We start from the raw sequence: 25,237 nt of genomic DNA, 5'->3' as shown, positions 1-25,237 counted from the left end.
TCCTGCATTACTTTCACAATAGAAATGTAAAAGTACAGGCCCTTGTTGTAATGCATTTACAACAAAATGATGTAATTCCCCAGTAACATACTGTAATATCACAGTAATTGAAGCTGTGAAGTTACAGTATACAGTTGTACCTTTACAACAATACATTGTAATATCATGGATGTGAAATTACAATACATTGCTGTGAAGACATTCACAGTAAATGGCTGTGAACCTTACTGTGAAAGTCATGCAACAAGTTGCCAGGTAATTATTGTGAATTCACAGTGGATATTTTTACAGTGTACAGATGCGCTGCGAATACAATTAGACTGTTGCTCCTTTGAAAAAGAAGAAAATAAAACAACATAGATTAGCTCCATGGCATAATGCCGAAACCCGCAAAATAAAGCAAAAGTCTAGACAACTTGAAAGGATATGGCGTTCCACTAAACTTGAAGAATCTCGTTTAATTTGGCATATTACTCTCAATGAATATAAGAAAGCACTGCGTAAACCGAGAGCAGCCTACTACTTTTCATTAGTAGATGAGAATAAGAATAATGCAAGATTTCTTTTCAGCACTGTAGCCAGGCTGACAGAGAGCCACAGCTCGACTGAGCCTTCTATTCCCATAGCACTCAGTAGTAATGATTTTATGTGCTTTTTTAACGATAAAATTGTTACTCTTAGAAACAAAATCAATTACCTCTTGCCTTTGTCCAGTATAGTATTATCAACAGCTCCCAGAAACGTAAGTTCTAATATTACACTAGATAGTAAACTAGAATGCTTTTCAGCCATAAACCTTGAACAATTAAATTCAATGATTCTCTCTTCTAAACCATCAACGTGTATCTTAGACCCGATTCCAACTAAGCTGTTAAAAGAAGTTTTTCCATTAATTAGCACTTCTTTATTAAATATTATGGATATGTCTTTATTATCAGGCTATGTTCCACAATCCTTCAAAGTAGCAGTGATAAAACCACTTCTTAAAAAGCACAACCTCGATCCAGAGGTTTTAGCCAACTATAGACCTACTTCTAATCTTCCGTTCCTCTCAAAGATTATTGACAAAGTAGTCGCAAAACAGCTGTGTGATTACTTAAAAAACTATGATTTATTTGAAGATTTTCAGTCTGGCTTTAGAACACAACATAGCACAGAGACAACTCTGGTTAAAGTCACAAATGACATTCTAATAGCCTCAGACAAGGGACTTGTCTCTATTCTTGTCTTGCTCGATCTTAGTGCTGCATTTGATACTATCGACCATGATATCCTATTGCAAAGACTAGAGCACTTTGTTGGCATACAGGGAACTGCTTTAGGCTGGTTTAGGTCCTATCTATCTGAACGCTCTCAGTTTGTACGTGTCAACGATGAATCTTCCATGCAAACCAAAGTTAGCCATGGAGTGCCACAGGGCTCAGTGCTTGGACCTATTTTGTTCACACTATATATGCTTCCGTTAGGCAATATTATAAGGAATCATTCTGTAAACTTTCATTGTTATGCGGATGATACTCAACTATATTTATCAATCAAGCCTGATGAAATTAATCATCTAAATAAAATTCAAGACTGCCTCAAGGACTTAAAAACGTGGATGACCTTACATTTTTTGATGTTAAACACGACCAAAACTGAAGTTATTGTACTTGGCCCAAAGAATCTACGAAACAAATTATCTAAAGATATACTAACTATGGATTGCATTAATTTGGCCTCCAGTGAGACTGTAAGGAATCTTGGTGTTATATTTGATAAGGATTTATCCTTTAACACCCAAATAAAATCAATTTCAAGGACCGCCTACTTCCATCTACGTAACATTGCACAAATCAGGCATATCTTGCCTCAAAACGATGCAGAGAAACTAGTCCATGCATTTGTTACTTCAAGGCTGGATTATTGTAACTCCTTATTATCAGGGTGTACCAAGAAGTCAGTCAAGTCGCTTCAGCTGATTCAAAATGCTGCAGCTCGTGTACTAACCAGAGTTAGGAAAAGGGACCACATTGCTCCTGTTCTGGCTGCTTTACACTGGCTCCCTATAGAACACAGGATATAATTTTAAATTCTTCTTCTCGCCTACAAAGCCCTTAATGGGCAGGCGCCATCTTACCTTAAAGAACTCATTATACCCTACTGTCCTACTAGGGCATTGCGTTCCAAGAATGCAGGGTTGTTGGTTGTTCCTAGAGTCTCTAAAAGTACAATGGGAGCCAGAGCCTTTTCTTATCAAGCTCCACTTTTGTGGAGTCAGCTTCCAGTTTGTGTTCGGGCGGCAGACACCCTATCCGTTTTTAAGAGTGCGCTTAAGACCTTCCTTTTTGATAAAGCTTATAGTTAGGGCTGATTAGATTCAGCCCCTAGTTTTGCTGATATAGGCTTAGTTTGTCGGGGGACATCTTACTTCTTCCTTCTCTCTGTCTATACCTGTGTACTCTCATGTTCCGATTAACCCAGCTTCCCCAAATTTCTTTCTTTTTGATGTCTATATACGCCGGGATCCGGAGTCATGGATGATCCTGCGGTCCTGTGTCATGGATCGCGAGTCCTGGATCTTGAGTCGTGGCTGTGGTCCTGGATCATAAGTCCTGGATGGATATCCTCGTGGATTCATCTTCCTATTATACACACATGCATTTCCAAACATTTGGACTACCCATGTTGCAAATATATTATCTTTTCAATTTACACACGGCATCTATTGCACGTCTGTCCGTCCTGGGAGAGGGATCCCTCCTCTGTTGCTCTCCCTGAGGTTTCCCCCCATTTTTCCCTTTAAACTGTGGGTTTTCTCTGGAAGTTTTTCCTTGTACGATGTGAGGGTCTAAGGACAGAGGGTGTGGTATTGTCATACTGATATTCTGTACAAACTGTGAAGTCCACTGAGACAAATGTAACATTTGTGATATTGGGCTATATAAATAAACATTGATTGATTGATTGACATGGGTGTTTCGTCTTAATATGACGCCGGAGTTTACATGGTCTCATACTGTCATTAGCTAGCACCTCGTTGCAGATAACACACTGTGGCAGTGGAGTGTCATCAGGACCAGTCCTAGCTTCAAATAATCATTGTCATACTTCCTCCATTTTCTGACAGACGCTGTCTCCTCTCTCACTAGTTAGTAACTTCACTAAAAATCTATCAATATTTTTGCCACTCGCATACATTTAGCTGAAGTTAATTAGCTAGATTTCACTGATTCTCTTTATTTTTTTCTGAAAGCTGCGCCTCCCTTGAAGCTCTCTGGCGCCCGCCAGGGGTTCCCTTTGGAACCCCTGCTCTAGATGATAGGAAATTAGGTTTCAAACTTCCTTTATAACCTCCTTTAGCTTAGGAACCACTGGACCTCCCTTACAGCTCCTACAGACGGCGGCACGCGTTGTCGCTTGCCGGCGACACACAAGCACGTGGTTTGATTGGCAAGAGCTTGCACTGGTATATGATTCGATTGGCTGACGCCTCCGTCGAGGCGGCAAAAGTTGAACATTGCTCTACTTTTGCAGCGAGCACCGCGAGAGAAGCTACGCTTTGCTCCCACAATGCAGTTCGGCGAATCGTGACGTCACCCCATTCAAAGTGAATGGGCAGAAGCGTTGAAGCGGCAACGCACGCCGCCGTGTGTAGGGGCCGTTACCGAAAGGAGAGGAGAAAATGCTGCAGCATTTGCCGTCGCACAACAGTCGGCCGTTCACGGAAACAAACGATTATGACGGAGAAATGATATCATGAAAGTTGTGCTTATTAAGCATTTTAAAACGTACACTGAACAAAAATATAAACGCAACACTTTTGTTTTTGCTCACATTTTTCATGAGATGAACTCAAAGATCTAAAACATTTTCTACATACACAAAATAACCATTTCTCTCAAATATTTTTCACAAATCTGAAAAAATCTATGATAGTGAGCACTTCTCCTTTGCCGAGATAATCCATCCCACCTCACAGGTTTGGCATATCAAGATGCTGATTAGACAGCATGATTATTGCACAGGTCTGCCTTAGGCTGGCCACAATAAAAGGCCACTCTGAAACGTGCATTTTTGCTTTATTGGGGGGGTCTGGGGGGGTCCGAAAACCAGTCAGTATCTGTTGTGAGGGTTAGGATTAGGATTAGGGTTAGGGTTAGGGTAATGTTGTGAATCAAGTGGCCCATGGTGGTGGTGGGGTTATGGTATGGGCAGGCGTATGTTATGGACGATGAACACAGGCCACTCGATTCACAACATTACCCTAACCCTAACCCTAATCCTAACCCTCACACCAGATACTGACTGGTTTTCGGACCCCCCCAGACCCCCCCAATAAAGCAAAAATGCATGTTTCAGTGGCCTTTTATTGTGGCCAGCCTAAGGCACACCTGTGCAATAATCATGCTGTCTAATCAGCATCTTGATATGCCACACCTGTGAGGTGGGATAGATTATCTCGGCCAAGGAGAAGTGCTCACTATCACAGATTTTTTCAGATTTGTGAAAAATATTTGAGAGAAATGTATATTTTGTGTATATAGAAAATGTTTTAGATCTTTGAGTTCATCTCATGAAAGATGGGAGAAAAAACAAAAGTGTTGCGTTTATATTTTTGTTCAGTGTATGTGGTAAATTGCCAAAGTGCTTTGTTTTGAACGTTCATCAGTATTATAATCAAAAAGAGAAATATGAACGTTAGTTTTTACTGAAATTATCAAATAAAGTCAACATTTCACTGAGCTGTGTGGGGTTTGTTCAACTTTTAAAATATGTTTGAATGGTGATATACACAGTGATAGATGTTAAGGACTAACGTTTATAATAAATACATTTGTATTTATTTTAAGATCTTTTCATACAATCATACGTTTTGGGATCATTTGTATTAATGTGGACCGGAGGGAGAGGGTGACGAGCATAAGTTTCACTTTCCTTTTTTATTTCAATTCCAACTTTGGTCATGAAGAATATGTTTCTCTGTTGTCCCCGTTCATAAAGCATAAAGCAACAGCATCAGAGCACGGTGTAGAGTCTCTAGGTTAGTTTACAGTAGTCCCTCGTTCTTATTAAACATCCATGTTGTAGTCCTCTGTATAGAAAACTGTAGTTTCTATAGTTTCCCCACAAGCCACTTCTGCTATATTTGATGAGAGATAAAATGATTTATAGCCATAAGTTCTTAATACAATTGGTACTGTTGGACTCAGTACTTGTTAGACTACAACCACAAATACAATGAGGTACTTTTACTGTGTACTTTTTGAGTAATACTCTGTCAAACTCCCCTCCTGAGTACAATCATTCATGTATTCTGCTATATTTGAGGGATAAAAAGATTTGCTACCATCAATTCTACATGAAATTGATACTGTTGGACTCAGTACTACTTGGACTACTAACACAAGTACAATCAAGCATTTTTACTCTGTAATTTTGGAGTAATACTTAGTTAAACTCCTGCCCTGAGTACAATAATTAATAGTTCATATACAATACAGGAATTATTGTACTCAGGAGTTTGACCGAGTATTAATCAAAAAGTACACAGTAAAAGTAGTTGATTGTGCTTGTGCTAGTAGTCCAAGTAGTACTTAGAACTGACTAAGTCCAACAGTATCAATTTCATGTAGAACGTTTTTGCAAAAAGTACACAGTAAAAGTACCTCATTGTATTTGTGGTTGTAGTCTAACAAGTAGCCTACTGAGTAGGGATGCACAGAATATTCGGCCACCGAAAATTATCGGCCGAAAATTGTTAAAAAGCCCCTTTCGTCCGCATATTTGTCCGGGTGTTTTGATTTCAAGTGGTGGAGTAATCCCGAAGTGGTGAAAGTCTTTGCAGTTACACCACCTCGAGAAATGTCAGCTGAACACGTTTTACAAATTGCAATCCGCACCTCTTTCTCTGATATTTTGAAATATCTCCAAGCGGCAGACATGTTGGCTGTGAGGCAGCCGCGAGCATGGTCGCGCGTCGTGCTTGTCGCCGCGTTTGACTACGTCATCACAACAACACGTTAGGTTACCAAACTTATAGGTGCATTTGTTGTTGTTGAAGGCCTGGCTGTTACAGTCTTTATTTACACTATTTTGGTGTAGGCCTACTGGCGTAGATGTTTATGTAGTTTTAGAGCACCTTGGCTTTGTTCTGAATGCACTTTGTTGTAGTTATCCTACAGAGAAAAGAAAATGCACTTGACTTGGAATTAATGTACAGTATGCATTCAAAAGTGCTGAATAAATGTTTTACGGACCCATAATAGTGATTATTATTTAAGTTAAGTTTTGCCATAATCATGTCTTTTTCCATAATCAGGTAGCTGAACAACATTGGTAAAAAATGTATACATTATATTATATATATATATTTCTATTAATCATTTTCAGCCTTTCGGCATTCGGTTTTCGGCCAACTGTTTCCTATTTTCGGTATCGGTTTCGGCCAAGAATTTCCCATTCGGTGCACCCCTACTACTGAGTCCAACAGTACCAATTGTATTAAGAACTTATGGCTAAAAATAATTTAATCTCTCATCGAATAAAGCAGAAGTGGCATGATTTTGTTCTCAGGAGGGGACTTTGAGAGAGTATTACCCAAAAAGTACACGTTAAAAGTACTTCATTTTATTGTTGGTAGCAGTCAAACTAGAACTGAGTCAAACAGTGTCAGTTGTATTAAGAACTCATGGTACAAATTATTTGTATCGCAAATAAAGCAGAAAAACAAGCATTATTTTACTCTTGTCAATGCCGCTTCTCGGCGATTACCGTAAAGGCCCGATTAATTGCGCACTCAAAAATGAAGAGCTGCTGATTTGACCAAGCAAACGCGAGAGACGACTGAGTTGACCGCAGTACCGGAACGGACGACACTTATGGAGCTAATTTCCTGCCATAACTCCACAAACAAACTAAACAGGTTTTACAAATGCCTCATGATTCACTAACAAACACAATGTGGTTTGCAAATACAAAACACCATCTACAAACTAATGCATTTAGTTTTGCAAAGAAAAATCATATCTATCAAATAAACACATACCATTTTTCTAATAAATCATGTTTTAGAGACAAATTCAGCATAGGTTTTACAAGTACACAACTTTTTTTTACAACTACAACACTTTTTTTTAAAACTTTTTCTTCTCACGGCGGAATATTACTGCCAAAAGTCACGTGAGTGAGTCACGTGACTTTTGGCAGTCTTATTCCACCGTGGCTGGCACATGCTCCACGGCAGCAGGGGGCGCTACTGAGTCCATTGGGGAAGGCGGGAGCCTCCCGCCGGGAGGTTGAGCAGAGCATGGAACATCCCTTGTCAGCCTCGTGACAGGTGTGTTTCTAGCGATCCAGCGATCTGGGTCAGTGTTTGAACTAGGTTTGAACAAGGTGAATTTAGCGATCACAACGAAAACAGCCAAGACTGGCTGTAAATATAATAAGCCTTTGTCTAAAATGGACTACATTGTAACTAAGGAGATTTAAACCATACAGCGATTCTGCACTCTTCATTTTCTTTCCTGCTATATTCAATGAGTGATACAAATATTTGTTACCACAAGTTCTTAACAAAACTGACACTGTTGGACTCGGTAGGCTACTAGTTGACTGCTACCAGAAATAAAATGAAGTACTTTACTTGAAGGATTATTTGAATTATTTGAAGTATTAAAGTAACGTGGTATGACAGGAAAGTTAAATCTGGTATATTCCTTTTAATGCCACCTTATTTATATTCATGTGTGTTAAATTAGAAAGGACAAAGTATCTTTTCCCTCCCCCAATATATTGAGGTGAAGTCCTTGTGTATGGAGAGAGAGGTGAGAAGGGGACACCATATTTGGGAATAGTGCCAGACGCTGGAATGTTCCCCTCGTAAAAGAAGGGGGTGTTTACACAGGCTTGAAGCAGATGTGTGTGTGTGTGTTTTCATTGCAGTAAATAGATCTGCTACATGATTACTGGTCAACTATACCTCTGTTCTTATTCTTTCATGTGTGGGTACTAAATGGCTACAAACATTGTGGAGAAATTAGCTTAAACATCTTTTATTACTCTATATGAAATGGAAGCAGTTTTTATGACAGGGACGAGAGAGGTGGGGGAGGGACACATTCCGAAGAGGTTCAGCAGGTCAATTGTCAGGGGAATCGACTTGTTTTCAATAGAGGTGTGTGGTTAGTTACTTTGTGTTAATAATAGCAGTATGTGTAAAGGAAGCTGGAAATATACAATGTGAAACCTTTTATTTGAAGTAAAGATGTGAACAATAGCTCAAACAAATGGAGGGGCTATAGGTAAGCCTGTGAGAAGTTTGACTATTTGAAAAGCATCTCTAATACTGCTTAAGAGCATAGGTAATGTGTTCCTCGTTGTTATTGATATGAAAGTAATTAACATGTATTACGTATATTTAGCCAACTATAACAACTATATCTTAAAACATACTTTTAACTTGTGTGTGGCAGTCAGGAGGCGGGAAGATGGACTCAGGGACCAAGGGCCATAAAGGAGATGTGTGTGTGCTGGCTACAAGCTGCTGTGTCGCACTGATTGGGTGCGACAGGCCATGTGTTGGTCTCTGCCAATAAGATGACCTCTGGGGGAAAGCACGTACACCTCCTCCTCCTGTGTTTTAGTATGAAAGACTGTGTTTTCCTTTGGTTCGCGCTCTTGTTTTTCACCGGCCGTTCCTGAGACCTGTCTCACACGGGTGGTAGAACCTGAGCCCGGAGTACTCTGCAGAGTGCTTCGTGATTTCTTTGTATTTGTATCGTTACTGTATATCATTAAAGCAGGATTATTGTTTAACTTGTATTCTGGTGTTTCTTAATCCCTCCCTTTTCCCGAATTCACCTAGCTTGTCAAACGACACGCGGAGACGAGGTTGGTTTGCAACATCCTCCAAATCTCCAACACTGTGTACTTTGTAAGTAATCCTCTGTCAGAGTCCCCTCCTTAGTAGCCTACATAATGCATGTTTTCTGCTATCTTTGATGAATGATAAAAATAAAATGTTACCATTAGTTCTTAATGAAATTGATACTGTTTGACTTTGTATTAGTTAGCCTACTACTTACAATACATTGAAGTACTTTTACTGTGTATTTTTTAAGAAATACTCTGTCAAAGTCCCCTGCTGAGAACAAAATCAAGCCACTTCTGCTAAGTTTGATTAGGGAATTATTTTTTGTTGCCATTAGTTATTCGTGAGATTGATCCTGTTGGACTCAGTACTACTGAAACTACCCCCACAAGTACTATGAAGTACTTATTGTGTACTTTTCCAGTAATCCTCTGTCAACGTCCCCTCCCGACTACAAGAATGCATGTTTTTCTTTTAATAAGCGTTAAAAAACATTTCTTCCTGAGACTGATATTGTTGGACGGAGTTTTTTAAGAGGATGATGGACATGATATCAGCAATACTTCCAGTCAGTACTCCGGCAGGAGAACAGATTCTTCAGTCCCATCTGCCTCATCCTTCCATCAGTCCCAGTCAACGCCTCCAGCACACGTCAAGTGTCTGACTCCATATGATATTGTCCTGATGCTGTAAGGGTGATGCCCCATGATAACAAAATGACCCCTCTAAAGTCTGAGCGCCAAAGACCTCATATTATGTCTGCATTCATGTTAAATGACCCATTATAACAATTTTCTTTCCTTTTTGCTCTTCTCTTAACTGAATAGTCCTGTCTTTAAGTATAACCCAATGTAAAGTCCTGCATCATTTTAAGGCTTCATAACAGGCATTTTTACTGTATGTGTTTGGAGAAATAAATGATATTGTATTTCCTTTTGGCTGGGGAAGATATCCAGCATGAGGTTCATCATGTAATACAAGTAAGTATATGTACACCATGGAAAAGTAAATAAAATAAGTGTAATAGGATGTATTTTCTCTCACCTTGTAATTACACAATCAAACAATCTATTATTTAGCTCTGACCTTCCCAAAAACATTTTGTTGAATTGGACACATTTTTCGAAGCTCTATTGACAGACATGCAATGACTGGGACTGATGGAAGTATCTGAGAGGACTGAACTAGGATCAGATAAATAATCCTATTTAAAAGACAGCAGCCCCATAAGAGGCCAAGAAGAGTCACAAGGGTTTGTCACTTTGCTGAAGGATATTTGTGACCAGCTATCCAGGCCAGATTCTAAAGACTTTCCAAGGGGTAACAATGCTGCTGCCGGAGTACTGACTGGAAGTATTGCTGATATCATGTCCACCATCCTCTTAAAGTACTCTGTCCAACAATATCAGTCTCATAAGAAAGGTGTTTTAACGCTTATTCAAAATAGCAGAGAAACATGCATTCTTGTACTCAGGAGGGGACATTGACAGAGGATTACTCAAAAAGTACACAGTAAAAGTACTTCATAGTACTTGTGGGACTAGTACTGAGTCCACCAGTGTCAATCTCACGAAGAACTAATGGCAACAAATATTTTTTTCCCTCATCAAACTTAGCAGAAGTTGCTTGATTAGGTTCTCAGGAGGGGAATTTGACAGAGGATTAAAAAAGAAAACACACACTAGAAGTACTTCAATGTATTGTGATAGTAGGTGCAAGAATACTGAGTCCATTAGTCTCAATATCATTAAGAACTTATGGTAAAATTGTCTTTTTATCACTCATCAAAGATAGCAGAAAACATGCATTATACGGAGGGGACTCTGACAGAGGATTACTCACAAAGTACACAGTAAAGTACTTCCTTTTATTTCTGGTAGCAGTCAAGTAGTACCAAGTCCAACAGTATCAGTTTTATTCAGAACTTATGGTAACAAATATTTGTATCACTCATTGAATATAGCAGGAAAGAAAATGAAGAGCAGCTGATTGCCCGAGTGCAGAATCGCTGTATAGTTTAAATCTCCTTACAATGTTGTCCATTTTAGACAAGGCTTATTATATTTACAGCCCGAATAACATTCATTTTCTGGGCTCAATATGTGTCTTGGCTGTTTTCGTTGTGATCGCTAAATTCACCTTGTTTATAATATTATCACTATAACACTGACCCAGATCGCTGGATCGCTAGAAACACCGCTGTCATCAGGCTGGCAAGGGCTGTTCCATGCTCTGCTCAACCTCCCGGCGGGAGGCTCCCGCCTTCCCCAATGGACTCAGTAGTGCCCCCTGCTGCCGTGGAGCATGTGCCACTGCCAGCCACGGTGGAATATTACTGCCAAAAGTCACGTGACTCACTCACGTGACTCACTCACGTGACTTTTGGCAGTAATATTCAGCCATGAGAAGAACAAGTTGTGTAGTTGTAAAAACAAGTTTTGTACTTGTAAAAAAAAGTGTTGTAGTTGTAAAAAGAAATTGTGTAATTGTAAAACCTATGCTGAATTTGTCTCTGAAACATGATTTGTTAGAAAAATGTTATGTGTTTGTTTGATAGATACGTTTTTTCTTTACAAAACTAAATGCATTAGTTTGTAGATGGTGTTTTGTATTTGCAAACCACATTGTGTTTGTTAGTGAACCATGAGGCATTTGTAAAACCTGTTTAGTTTGTTTGTGGAGTTATGGCAGGAAATTAGCTCCATAGACACTATCTTAATATCTTCTGAAAACAAATGCCAGTGTCACACACATACACACACCCTGGTGACCGGACATCTCCTTCATAAATAGAATAATAAGGCGTAATAATCGGGCAGTTCTGTGTGTGTGTGTGTGTGTGTGTGTGTGTGTGTGTGTGTGTGTGTGTGTGTGTGTGTGTGTGTGTGTGTGTGTGTGTGTGTGTGTGTGTATGTGTGTGTGTAGAGGTGTTTGTGGCTATATAACGAAGCAGCCTGCAGTCGCTCTTTAGCTGTCTCATGAAGGTAAACACAGCGAAGGCTGTGTGTAAGGCACAGCTCCAGTTGGTGAACCTGTAACTTCTGTGCACAACAACATATCTCTTGCGCATGAGAAAATATATTGTGATGAGCAAAACCATGTCACTTGGCCCAGGTGGTTTCCACAGAACGGACAAAACATGTTTAACGACCATAAACACACTCGTATCGTCCATAGGTACTGGCGGTCTATCCGCCAAAACAAACATTTCAATCACTTGCACATCATTTCTGGAATGATGGGCATTCCCTTTCCGGTTTGATTCTAGTTTGTTAAAGTGTTTCGGGCAAATGTTAGAGTGTTTCGCATCTTGTTAATTTGTTTTTGTTCATGTTAAATTGTTTTTTCTTTGGTAAAAGTGTTTTGCTAATGTAATTTTGTTTTATAAAATGTAAATTTGTTTTATAAAATGTAAATTTGTCTTAACCTTTGTTAAAGTGTTTCACACTTTGTAATTGTCGATTTCACCTCTCAGCCACCGTACTTTTCACATCTGACTCGCTTAAATCTCACCTTTCAGTTTATTATTTTTTAAAGCCGCCTTTACTCTATTGCTCATATCCTCCCTTTGCCATGCATAAACCTAACAAATCATCTCTTTAATTGAATGACTTTTGTGTTCATTATTATATTGGCATGGGCAATATAAAACACCTTATGAGATGCATTCAATGATTGATCCAGTTCCATGAGCCAGTAAACCCACAATACAAAATAAGTGAGTCAGGTTTGTATAATAATAGGGATCAGAATCAATCATTTTGGAATTCAATTAATAAAATAAACAAAAATTGAAATATATATATTTATATTAGGAAAGTAGTTAGAATAAGTAGGAGCGAAATATATATAAAAATAAAGATAATTAGATAAACACAAGATGTTACAGTGAAATGTGCAGTAAAATAAAATAAAATAACATAGAAAACGGTTATTTAAATAAGTCAAAGTTAACTTTATTGTCAATCTTCCAGAGAGATCGAAATACTGTTTCCCACAATCCCGAATATAAAAATAAAAATATGTATAAGCGTAAGAATTTAAATGTTAAATGTGCTCACTGTACTACAATATATGTGCATTACAATAAATACAATGTTGATTTAGTATTATTAAGGCGACCTTGACAGCGGTCCAACCTTTTTAAGTGAAACAAGTTTAATCTGCTTTGTAGACACACATACAATTTATTTATTATTCCAGCACAGGAAGTAACTTATCTTACTGCTTTAGTCAATTCTCTCCTATTCTATCTAATTGTGCATTACCAGCAGAGAGTGAGAGAAACACTGACCTCTGGCTGACCCACAGCACAACTTCATCTGATTCACCACCGTATTGTCTGGATTTATTATTGGAAGTATTTATTTATTGTAATAAACATAGTTATTCATAGCTATGTAGACATAATCTGTGATAGAGTTTATTAATTCATAATGTCAGAAAAATCTGATTTGAAATCATAACATATGAACATTACTTTGAAAAATAAAATGTTTGCATTCATATATGCAGATGTTATTCATGAATACAAATAACACTGTCTTTATGTATTTTTGTGAAGTGCTCCCTACCAGCTAATAACGGTTCTGAGTTATTACTGTCATCTTTACAGTGCAGAGCTCCGTCCTTTGCATACATCCGATCCCATTCTGTCGAGTAACCCAGATTCTTCATATCCCTCGGGACAGATCCTTATGATATGGCCTGAGACAGAGGAAGCCAATTGCAACCTTGTGTACCGCCCACTGAGCCATGTAGCAGCCAATCACAGAGAGCCTCACTGCTGAGTTGTTTGAGATGCAGCCAATGGAGGTTGCAGTCAGTAAAAGATGTAAAGTGATTTCAGGAGGTAAAGGCAGAAGCTGTGAGTATCACTCAGGACTGAATGGACACATCTACTTTTATAAAAGGCAGGAGCCAGGGAAGTGCTTATATGTATGTAAAGATAAAAAAGGATCAAAGCGAACATTTGTCATCATGAAATTAGGTCATTAGATCAGAATAACTGATATTTTAACACAAGTGAAGACAACCACCAAACAATGTTTCAAATGCCATTATAATAAAAAGTATTATTAAGTCTTATACACAAATATATTTACAAATGTATTCTCTCCTCTTCTTGTCTCTTCGTTTTCCTTTTTTTGTCCTTTAGTTTTGTTATTAGGCGTTGGTTACGTTTTAGAAAATACTTTTTTTTTTGTATATACTTTTACATATGTAATAATTATAATAATAATCTAATACAAATTCCCTTTTATTATGCTTCCTTTTTTTCCTTTCCTATTTTTATATATTTATTACAACATACTTTATTATTATATTTCTATATTATGTGCAACTATTATTTATACTTAAATGCTTTTGTTATGTAAATGATTTTGCAATGTGAAAAATGATACATAAATATATAATTAAAAAAAATGACAAAATAATAAAAATAATAATATGATATCCATCTAGTCTATCTATAATAATTAGTCATAATAATACAACAATAAGTCTTGTAATTTCCACAATAAACCACCCTCAACTTTTGTTAAGCGTCTTTGTATGTCTTAAAAAAGCTTTATAAATTACATGTATTATTACATTACATTACATGTCACTTGTTAGACACTTTTCTCCAAAGCGACTTACATTACTGTACATACTCATACATACTGTGGACAATCCCCACAGGAGCAGTTTGGGGTGAAGTGTCTTCAGGGACAAAACGACTGCGGTGGGGTTTGAACCTGTGACCCCCTGATCCGATCACCAACGCACAACCCACTGCACCACACGCCTCCTCCTTATTGTTATTAATTAGTAGAAATTAATATATGGTCCAGGATTTTTCCCTTATGTTTTCAGCAGTGTTGGTATAAAGGCTGGTGCTGCTACAGGGACCGGATCAGGAAGACTCCTTGAAGCAGGCGCGCCGGATTCATTTTAGAATTGGGGGGGCCAAAAAAAGTGCGTGTGTATGGCCCAATCCCAAACTACGCCCTAGACACTCCCCCTCCGTGACGGAGTGAACTCCGTGGAGTGACACATGAGGCTCCCTCCTGTCAGATGGAGGGAGTAAATACAGCGGCAAGCTTTGGGACAAACTCCCCTCTCTCCGGCAGAAACAGGAAATGCCGTAACGGCTACAACGGTTTCAAATCAGCATCTCTTTGACAAAAAATGTAAATGAATAACTCAAATAAAACTCCAAACATCTTTAATTGTGTTACTTTTTTGTAAAGCTCTTAGTTTTAAACCTGATGTTTATAAGCTTCTTAGTGTTTGCAAGTGTCTGTAAATATACACCATTTTATAATAAAATGCACACATTCACCTTTTTCTAGACTAAACACAGGTATGATCCTAAGTAAAAAAAAAAATGAGGTTATCATGAGGTTGTTAACATCGCAATTTATCACTATCGTTTAGTGGTTTTGCAAAGAATTAACCACTCTGTTTTTGTACCATTCTGCGTTGAAGTACCTTCTCTTTGCCCAAATAATCTACTAGCGGTCTCCTTTTTTCTGATAGTTAGCTGTACAGCTTTAACCGCCTCAATGTCCCGACAGCAAACCTCCATGCAGTTGGAACCAGCCTGTTTCGGTTCAACAACGGCGGCGGTGGGGTCGGCGGCGGTTTTGACAGTTTCTGCGGCCGCAGACTAGAGCTGCTGCTTTTGGGTTCATCTGGCTTCGCTGTTTGAAGAAGGTCCAGCCTCCGGAGATGTGGTAGTCAGGGATGTGACCTTCCAGTTGTTAAATTTAAGTTTAGATTGACCGTATTTAGTTTTCTTCTGCGCTGTTTCTTCTGACATGTTTGCAAGTGTATATATTCTTTATATCTCTAGGTTAACGGCTGACACACACAGCAGAACAACGTAACAAATAAAGTAAACAACGTAACAAATAAACAAATCTAAGCTTTTTTATTGGTTGTAATTTACATGGATACATTTGAATGGTGTGACAATGTCCTATTTGATTGGGTTAAAATGTACATATTCTTCCTGTTATGTCTGCCTGCTTTATTTTACCTAATGCAAAGTGACCTGCTCCATCGAAATCAGTTGCATTGACCCGAAGACACATTTTGATTCCTAGCTTTCTAATGAGATCAGGATTGTTTTTGTACTCCAAATATTAAGCAAAATATGTCACATTATATAATGACTGTTACAGAGTCATCGTTTTGAGAAAAAGGCCTTTAAAGTGTTTCTCTTCTCTGGAATCCATCGATCTGATTGATTATTAGCGGAGCAAATGATCAAAAATACTAGGGAGGGAAGATATTTTCGTTTGGATTACTGCACTCACGGGAAACACCGGCTGTTGTTATGCCTGTTGTGACGTTAAATTACTCAGTTCTCCGCTTGTAATTATGCCATTACAAACTTCAAACCTGTATTTATCATCTGCATTTGCCGAAACAAGTTTAATATTCTGAAAGCCAAGACTTTGTTTATTTGAAATCAGATGAAAACGAACTGTAACGGACCCTGCCGTGTTATCTATGATTACTATGCCTTACATTCATAATTTCAGCGGGAGGGAGGGGGAGCGGCGCTGCGGAAGAGCAGAGTGGCCAGTGAGAGGCGAGCTGTGGTCTTCCCTTTACAAGCTTAAAAAATGCGTGTAGCTAATGAGATTGAATATATATAACAATACAAAATAACAAAATATACACAGCTAGATCAGATCGCGTTTTAGATGCGACTTTAGAGTAGAGGGGAATTATTGAAACGGGATTTGTACAGTGTTCCGCACCGCGTGTATATACTTTTGTGTTTGTGTATTTTTGCGTTTGTGTGCATTGTGTTTGTTTCCCGGGGAAAAGACTCACGAGAAACACCGGCTGTTGTTATGCCTGCAGTGACGTTAAATTACTCCGTTCTCCGCTTGTAATTATTCCGTTACAAGCTTCAAAGTTGTAGGCCTATTTATCATCTGAATTTGCCGAAACAAGTTTAATGTACTGAAAGCCAAGACTTTGCTTATTTGAAATCAGATAAAAACAAACTGTAACGGACCCTGCCGTGTTATCTATGATTACTGTACCTTACATTCATAATTTCAGCGGGAGGGAGGGGGAGCGGCGCTGAGGAACAGCAGAGTGGCGAGTGAGAGCTGTCATCTTCCCTTTACAAGCTTCAAACATGCCTGAAGCTAGTGAGACTGAATATAACAATCAAAAATAACAAAATGTACACAGCTAGATCAGATCGCGTTTTAGATGCGACTTTAGAGTAGAGGGGAATTATTGAAACGGGATTTGTACAGTTTTCCGCGGCATCTGCTGCTGCGAAAATGTGGGGCAGGGCTGAAAAGTGGGGGGGCCAATGGCCCCCTGGCCCCCCTGCTTCCGGCGCCCTTGCCTTGAAGCCCTTCACATCAGAACATGGCCGCTCCTCTGACCTGATGGGGTTGTTGTGTCTGCAGTATGCAACAATGCTCAGCCATGATTAGTAGGTGAAGCTTTCTTTAGCAGGAGCACACGTTTAGTGCTGTTTGAGAGACTGTTGCCCACTTATTTGTTCCTTTCTGTAAACCAACAAGATTGTCCACCTGTACCCACTCTAGAGATGCAATCAAGGAGGCATCAGTTAAAACAGGAACTCTTATCCACAGTAGGAAAGATTCTTATTATTGTTGTCTTTCATTAATACCACAGATTGCTTAAATAGAAATGTTTAAATACTTTTCATTTCATATCCTAGCAAGTCCTTACACACTGAGGAAAAAGAGGATAATTCATATTATATACTTGAGCTATCTGCATATATTGTTTATCAGGATTTCAAGATTAATCAATAATGTCATATTTTCTTTGCTCCTAAAGCCAGCACAACGATGTGTTCAATATCCATTAACAAGATAGAGACCTAATGGCACGATGTACATTTAGGTTCATTCAATAGGTTTCATCTGCCCCAGTTATCTCCATGACAGAGGGGTCATTACTATAGCTTCTGTATGTATTATGATAGCCTGCAGCCATGATCAAGATGTAGGACAGCGTTAACATGCTTCCAGTCAGAATGCTGGCTAACCATGAGGCCTTTTGTGCCAAATCAGCAAGAAACAGTCCTTTCCTCTTGCTAATTTTTCACAAATGAAGACAAAAGCCATACAGTACTTTGATGCGCATGAGCTTGGAACTCTGTAGGATTTGAAAAGTTATGTTGTGTTAGTGAGCGACGATCACTTTTTAAATGTGATGCTCTCCATGTTTTCCAGGTCATGGTTGTACCCACATCGAGGTCACCGAGGCCGGACCACTGTATTCATTTCGAGGTGTATATAATAAAAGTCTTGAATTAATTGCCTACATTTAAAGCGGCTCCATTAGAGGAAGTAGTTAATCTACTGACGAGTGGCCACTGAAAATGTGCCCAGCCTGCCTAAAAGCAAAAAGTGTGTTTGATTATAATCAACAAATAACCATACATGTATTCGAAGAGTGATACAGGTTATTACAGATTTAGCGGACTGCTTCTGATTCAATGCCATTCATTCCAAGACATCATCTGACAAATGGGTCAATACGCTGATCAGTGAATCCATCATGGTGGTAAAATATTTATATTGCCACTATTCACGTTGATGGTTGCTCGAGTGAATGATCTAGCTAGATAATAGAGATTATTCCCCTCATGTCATGTCAGACTGATACATCTTTAACCAAAGTTTAAATGCTTTTCTTTGAGTTTAGTTTGTGTAAAGGGGTTGAAGAAATAACATTTAAAGTACATTTTTTTCGCTGACATAGATATAAGGAAAGATTATATATTTCAAAACTAAGCTTTGGGTAGGGAGATAAGGGACAGACTGAGAGTGCAGATACAGCCCAAGCCTCTAGGAAGTGCGCCGGTCGTTGAAGAACATTTGTGTTGTGGCCAAACAATGGTAACACACTCCAGTTCTAGTCATTGACGTAATCGGGCGCCAAAAGACTTATTCCCATTGACTTACATTGGGAAAGCTGAATAAACAATCAAGCATTAATACTTTAGAGCCCTTATTTGAAATAATTATATTTCAGTTATTTTTCCTCTCCACTCATTTGACTGAGGAGCCAATAGCGGTAGATCGGAGGCGGGGCTTAAAGAAAACTCACTCTGGTGCTCTGTAAGGCAAAATGCATTTCGGGCCTCATGCGCCACTGAGAACCTCTAATAGGAATTATACATCCATTATACAGCCCACTGTGCATGTATATCATTTCCTGTTTAGAGCCATGTTCCAGGTGGTAATAATACTGTGTCTGCTAGCTAATTCTGGTGCTGTTTTTCTGTGCTCCAACATCTCTGCAGATTCGGTCTTCTGTGTTCACATAGACACATTTTCTTTTTATTGTCAGAACAAAACACTCCTTTCTGCTGCTCATGCTTAACAAACCCTGGGGCCACTGTTCTATATATCATCATATTTTTAGGTGACTTTGATCTACTTTTGAGCTGTGTTGACGAGGTACAATGATGACCAGCTGTCCCAAAGGATCCTTTCTTAGTTAAGACAGGAAATGCTGCCTTTTAATGTGTGTATCCTTTTTTGCACACACACTTTCTAATGTTACCAGAATAAGGGCAGCTGTTACTGAGCGCTATGGGGTTATTTGTGATTTAGTAATGTCATTTCAGCGCTAGAGCCTTACGACAACTCTTTTTGATCAGTTGACAAGGGCAACAATGCTGTTCACTTTGACAGCTCTATTCTATGACCAGCCGGTACATCTGTTACTTTCCATTAGCAAAGTTATCAGAATCTGTTTTTTCCAAAGAGTAATTTCAGAGGACACAGGGTTGTGTAAACTCTGATCTCAGCTTAGCTGTCTGTCTGTATGTCACATGATTTTGGTTTAATTGTAAAATTACATTGAGATGAAATAACATAATCACATAACATTTGTTTTAGAAAATTGAGCTGCAGAAAACGGGTTAGTTTGAGGTAAATTAACATTATACTGCACCATAAAGTAAAATGTCTGGCAGTTTGGTCTTTATCATGTGACTTTGGTGGGGAAAGTGTTTCTATGCCCTCCTAAATGTAGCAATTTCAGTAGATGCACATGCCCATTAGCTGGAGAGCAGTGTAGTGCCACTGTTGCTAGCTGCTAGCATGGAAGCAGCAGTGCATGAATGAAAGCTGTCCTTCTACTTTCCCTGCAGACAGACATACTTTCATGCATGTGTACCCAGACGCTGGGTGTTTCTGCTGCAATACACAACAGACTAACATGAATATATCAGGACAACATTAATAACCTATAAGAATATCCTGTTTTGCATTATTTCCACTTTAACTTCAGCATCTAGCAACTTGAAGTGATGTGCATGCATGCAAATTCAGAAAAGAGTATATCAGCAGTCTTACCAGGTAAGCTTGAAGACTTTCATCAGTGCAGAAAAAGCTATCCCTAAGCCATCACCTGTTCTCCCCCCTCAGTCTGTCAGTCATTCCATACCATGTTTTATTGACGTTGTTGAGGGGAGCAGGCAGAGGGGGGGGGGGGGGGGGGAGGGTGTTAAATCCTGGGGCTGGGGGCTTGCAGCAGCTCCCATAGAGGCAGATAGAATACCAAAAAGCCCAGTGCCGCTGTAACGTCAGCCAGCAGCCTCGTCCTGCTGCTCTCAGCCATCGGAGTGTGTGCGAGAGGTGAGCATGGAACGGAAGTGTGTGAGGAGTGTGCGCATGTCTGTGTGCCCAAGGTGAGTGTGTGTGTGAGAGTGTGCAGCAGCAGTAGCAGCAACTGTTCACGTGCACTCTCCCCTATGCAGCAGTCTCTCTGCAGATGAAGGCATTTGCCATGCAAACAGAGAGAAATGGCCATGCGTTGTTTCTCCCTCAGCCAAACATTTTCCCCATTCCCTTCTCTTCGTTTAACAGAACACCAGTTCCACTCTGCCAAGGTCTCTCCATTTCTTTATGTCCCTTGCTCTCCCTCATTGTGGCACTGCACACAACACACACACTGCTCACAGAGATTCATGTCTGTGATGTTGCAGCTGACCCTCTAAACTCCTAATACGTGTTTGTCTGCGTGCGTGTGTGCGTGTGTGCGTGTGTGTGTGTGTGTGTGTGTGTGTGTGTGTGTGTGTGTGTGTGTGTGTGTGTGTGTGTGTGTGTGTGTGTGTGACTCAAGACATGGGCCAAGTAGTGGTCAAAGAAAGTATGAATCTTGGAAGATAACTTTAGAGGAGAGTCAGAATTGAGACAGGAGAATGGAATGGTGTTTGGCGATTAGCCCCCGGTTTGCAGAATTATCATTCAGGAGGGGAAGAACCACTCCGAAGAAACCCCCAAAGAAGTGAAGTATGACATACTGAGATGTAATGAGTTTCTTACCTTGTGGGTTCACTGCGGTGATCTATGGATGAAATGAGAGATTAACATGTGGATTAAACAATTGGCCGGAATCACTGCCGGGCTTACTGTACGTCATAAGATGCTGACCCGAAGGTCGATGGCCAGAATCAGCGCCGGACTTACGAGAACTCTACCACTAAACAACGGCCGGAATCACTGCCGGGCTTACTGTAGATCATGGGTTTTCAAAGTGTGGGTAGGTGAGCCTCCCCTCAGAGAACATAAGAACAGCCGCGCCCCCCTTCCCAATTATTATTGCTGTTATTATTATTATTATTATTGTTGTTGTAGCTATAATGCAGGGGTATTCAATTGCATTTCAAAGAGGTCCAGTAAGAGAAAATGTAATTAAATGCTCCGTTTTCGCTGTCTACCTTCCGCCATTTGAAATTACTCCGACTGTTTCTCTCCTCTTGTCGTGTCTCTGTGTGTGTTTGAATCTATCGTGCTGACTGCACCGATTTGATTGGCTGAGTAGCGTCACCTCCTTAAAACATTAAACAATAACCTTTTAAAACCTTTTTATTTTTATGTTTTAAACATATTGTATAAAACTCCCCCACTACTTGGACTATTCCTTGCACCCCTCTAGAATAAGCCTGAATGGTCTCAACCATATTGCATCAGTAACGTGCACCTGTTATTATAACAAGATCGCAAGGACGCTGGTAGCGATCGGAAAATTGAGTGTTGTTCAGTTTGTGTGTTGTGGAACATGCGTGTCCGTGCATGAAAATATACCACACACCCAATTACATGTTCAATTCACTACCCTGGAAGTTAATACAGTTGTTAAAGTTGGAACAGCCTGTGGACAGCCGTTCTTCCTTGCATGTCAGTCGCCGACACCTTCTTACAGAGGACAGGCACATCTAGCTGCAGCACGACCCGTATATTTTTGCACGCCGTGTTCTCAAGACATATTTTTTTAACAATTTCAACATGGTGGATAAATCCTTATATGTTCCTGGTAACACACTGAACGTCAACTTTGCCTCCTTATTACACTCACACCTACTTTAGTGGGAACAATGAGTCTGCGTCTTTGATGCACACAGGAATAAACGCAGATCATCCTCTGGCTGCAGCCTTGACCGGTACTTGCTTTTGATCAAAGTCAATGCGGAAAACCTGCACTCACACAGGTAGGTGGAGGTGAAGGGAATGAGCACTTTTACAGCCTTTTTGGCGAAGTGGGGGAACTCGGTCTCCACAGACAGCCACAAGTGGGCAAGTGTCACTTTACTCGTCTTTTTCTCGTTCTTTTGTGTCTCACGCTGCGCCTCCCTTGAAGGTCTCTGGCGCCCACCAGGGGAGGCGTGCCTCACACTTTGAAAACCGCTGCTGTAGATCATAAGATGCTTGACCCGAGAGTTGAGGGCCAGAATCATTGCCGGGCTTACTGTACATCAAAAGATGCTGACCCGAAGGACAACGGCCGGAATCAGCGCCGGGCTTACTTGAACACTGCCACTAAACAAACGGCCGGAATCACTGCCGGGCTTACTGTACATCATAAGATCCTGACCCGAAGGTCGACTGCCGAAATCAGTGCCTGGCTAAACATTGCCGACACGAAGGTCGATGACCTGCGATGCAGGGTTAAATATTAAACGATAAACACTACCACTAGAATGCATAAATACCAGGTTAGAGAGATCTTTGGATGGCCAGCACTGCGCTGATGTCCGGGCGAATCTAGGATGTGAAGGCAGAGGAGGACCACCGTCCAAGTTGTTGTAGGGATGAGGAAGAAATACCTTGATTGGCGGCAGGGTTGGCTGCGCCTATCCTGAACGAAAGCCCTGAAATGCTATAAGACACCACCACCAGTTATATGCTTACCATAGGCAAGCTGGAGAGATCTTGGATTGCCAGCACGGGCCGATGTCCGGGCGAAGAGGGAGATGTAGACAATGTAATGCATGAGAGCTGTTAGCTTGAGTAAAGTGATGCATGAATATCATAACCTGGCTTATCGGCAAGCCATGTGAGCATGAACCCAAATATAAATGAAGTGCGATATGCGCGCATAAGATGATGTACGCTTAGGTAGATACTGAAACATGACCCATGATATAGGACTAGCTTAATTACGCCACGGTGAGACATATATGTGACCTGCTCTATCGAAGTCAGTCGCATTGACCCGAAGACACATTTTGAGTTGTATACACTGCTGGAAAGAGGATATTCCCAGCTTTCTAATGATATCAGGATTGTTTTTGTAGTCCAAATATTAAGCGAAATATGTCACATTATATAATGACTGTCACAGAGTCATCATTTTGAGAAAAAGGCCTTCAAAGTTTTCTCTTCTCTGAAATCCATCGATCTGATTGATTATTAGCGGAGCAAATGATCAAAATTATACGGAGGGAAGATATTTTAGTTTGGATTGCTGGTCTGGGGGAAGCTCGCGAGTGTGTGTGTGTTGCGTAATTTTGCGTTTGTGTGTATTGCGTTTGTTTCCCGGGGAAAACCCTCACGAGAAACACCGGCTGTTGTTATGCCTGCTGTGACGTTAAGTTACTCCGTTCTCCGCTTGTAATTATGCCGTTACAAGCTTCAAAGTTGTATTTATCATCTGATTTTGCTGAAACAAGTTTAATATTCTGAAAGCCAAGACTTTGTTTAATTGAAATCAGATGAAAATAAACTGTAACGGACCCTGCCGTTTTATTTATGATTACTCTACGCTTACATTCATAATGTCAGCCGGAGGGAGGGGGGGCTGCGCTGCGGAAGAGCAGATTGCCTGTCATCTTCTCTTTACAAGCTTAAAGAATGTATTTATCGTGTGAGTTTGGAAATAAAAGTTTCATATTCTGAAAGCCAAGACTTTGTTTAAAATCAAATGAAACACCCGAACCCCGAAAAAATAGTTTTTTATGCAAATCCAAGTTTATTTTGAAATGAGCCGTTGCGACTTCCGACTGATTTCGATAGAGCGGGTCACATATGCTGATATGCTTGATTGGGTGATTAAGACTGTCTTCTATCATCTGACATGAACTTCTCTTTCTCCCTGAAAGAAACTCCCCAAAAACCAACGGATGGGGCAGCATCCGCGACTGCGTTACTTACTGAGCATTGTAAAGGGTAGTAGTTACCCGAACTGCATTAGTAATGCGTTGCGTTACTTCGTACAGCAAAGTAATACATGTACTGAAACTCCATACTGTAACACGTTACACCCAACACTGCCTGGAACTCACCTTAACCCTGAACGAAAGGCGGCAATGCATATAACGAACATCTCGTGGATTTGTTGCAAGCTGCCTCTTGCCAGCGCTACCCTGACGCCTGTTTTAGAGGTGAGGCGCAGGGAAAACAGGCGAGAGCCTGGGCTGTGCAATGAACCTGCTAGCCGCATATGATGCACTTAGTGTCCAGTACTGGCTACTGAACCGGGAGGAGAAGTAGCTTCAATGGGATGTAGCTTGAGCCCTGCCTGCCTGCAAGAGGGGTTGTGGTTGAAGCCAGAAGTGGGTGAAGCTTCGCAAGCGATGAGGGCCCGTTCCGCGTGAAGGCCGGAAGCGCCGCATTTGAGCGGCCCTGATGCCAGTGATGCCCTCTCGAGAGACTGAAGGCGTGCTTCAATTGTTTGCGTGAAGTAGCCCATTTCCATTAAGCCGGAGGAACTTCCGTGGAGCCCGATATCCTTGTCCTTTCCTCCCGCGTCCGGGTTTGCGGGGTGGCCGGCTAGAACCGCTAGCCAACTGGGGAACGCCGCCTGTAGCTTAATCCTCGATACTGCAGAGCTGATGAACATATGCCTGGAGCTGGGACGGGCCCTGCTGCTGTTGCGTATTGTCACCTGAAATGACAGCTGACATGAGGGAAGAGCAGATATAAAGGGATTAGTGGGTGCAACGATAGGCTTGTGAGAATGGAGAGAGGAGTGATTGGTTAGCTGGGGAGTGACGCCCCCGATCACTTAATGAGGGTAAAGAAGTGACGTGTAATATGAATGGAGAGCTTGGTCTTCCTGCTTGAACTTGCGCTAAGCTTCATTTGTTGTCATGAA

At 40.4% G+C, this 25,237-nt stretch overlaps 1 protein-coding gene and 1 long non-coding RNA gene across 4 annotated transcripts in view; one reads left to right on the top strand and one right to left on the bottom strand.

Moving 5' to 3' along the window:
* Window positions 1-20,528, bottom strand: part of LOC307017819 (protein Aster-B-like) — a 68,523-nt gene extending 47,995 nt beyond the window's left edge. The window contains exon 1 of one of the 3 annotated variants that reach the window (XM_079647627.1): window positions 20,215-20,528. In XM_079647627.1, the coding sequence (XP_079503753.1) occupies window positions 20,215-20,237 (23 nt within the window). In that variant the 5' untranslated portion in view covers window positions 20,238-20,528. The remainder of the gene's footprint in view (window positions 1-20,214) is intronic. The other 2 variants (XM_079647626.1, XM_079647629.1) reach the window with 2 other exon arrangements.
* Window positions 7,636-8,796, top strand: LOC307019800. The gene is made up of 2 exons (XR_013802742.1): window positions 7,636-8,282; window positions 8,454-8,796. It is a non-coding gene; the product is annotated as an uncharacterized lncRNA (long non-coding RNA).
* Window positions 20,529-25,237: the final 4,709 nt, after the last annotated feature.

Source organism: Notothenia rossii (assembly GCF_949606895.1).
Source record: "Notothenia rossii genome assembly, chromosome: 9".
NCBI lineage: Eukaryota > Metazoa > Chordata > Actinopteri > Perciformes > Nototheniidae > Notothenia > Notothenia rossii.
Note: the sequence above shows the minus strand (reverse complement) of the source record. Positions and strands in the feature narration are given on the sequence as shown.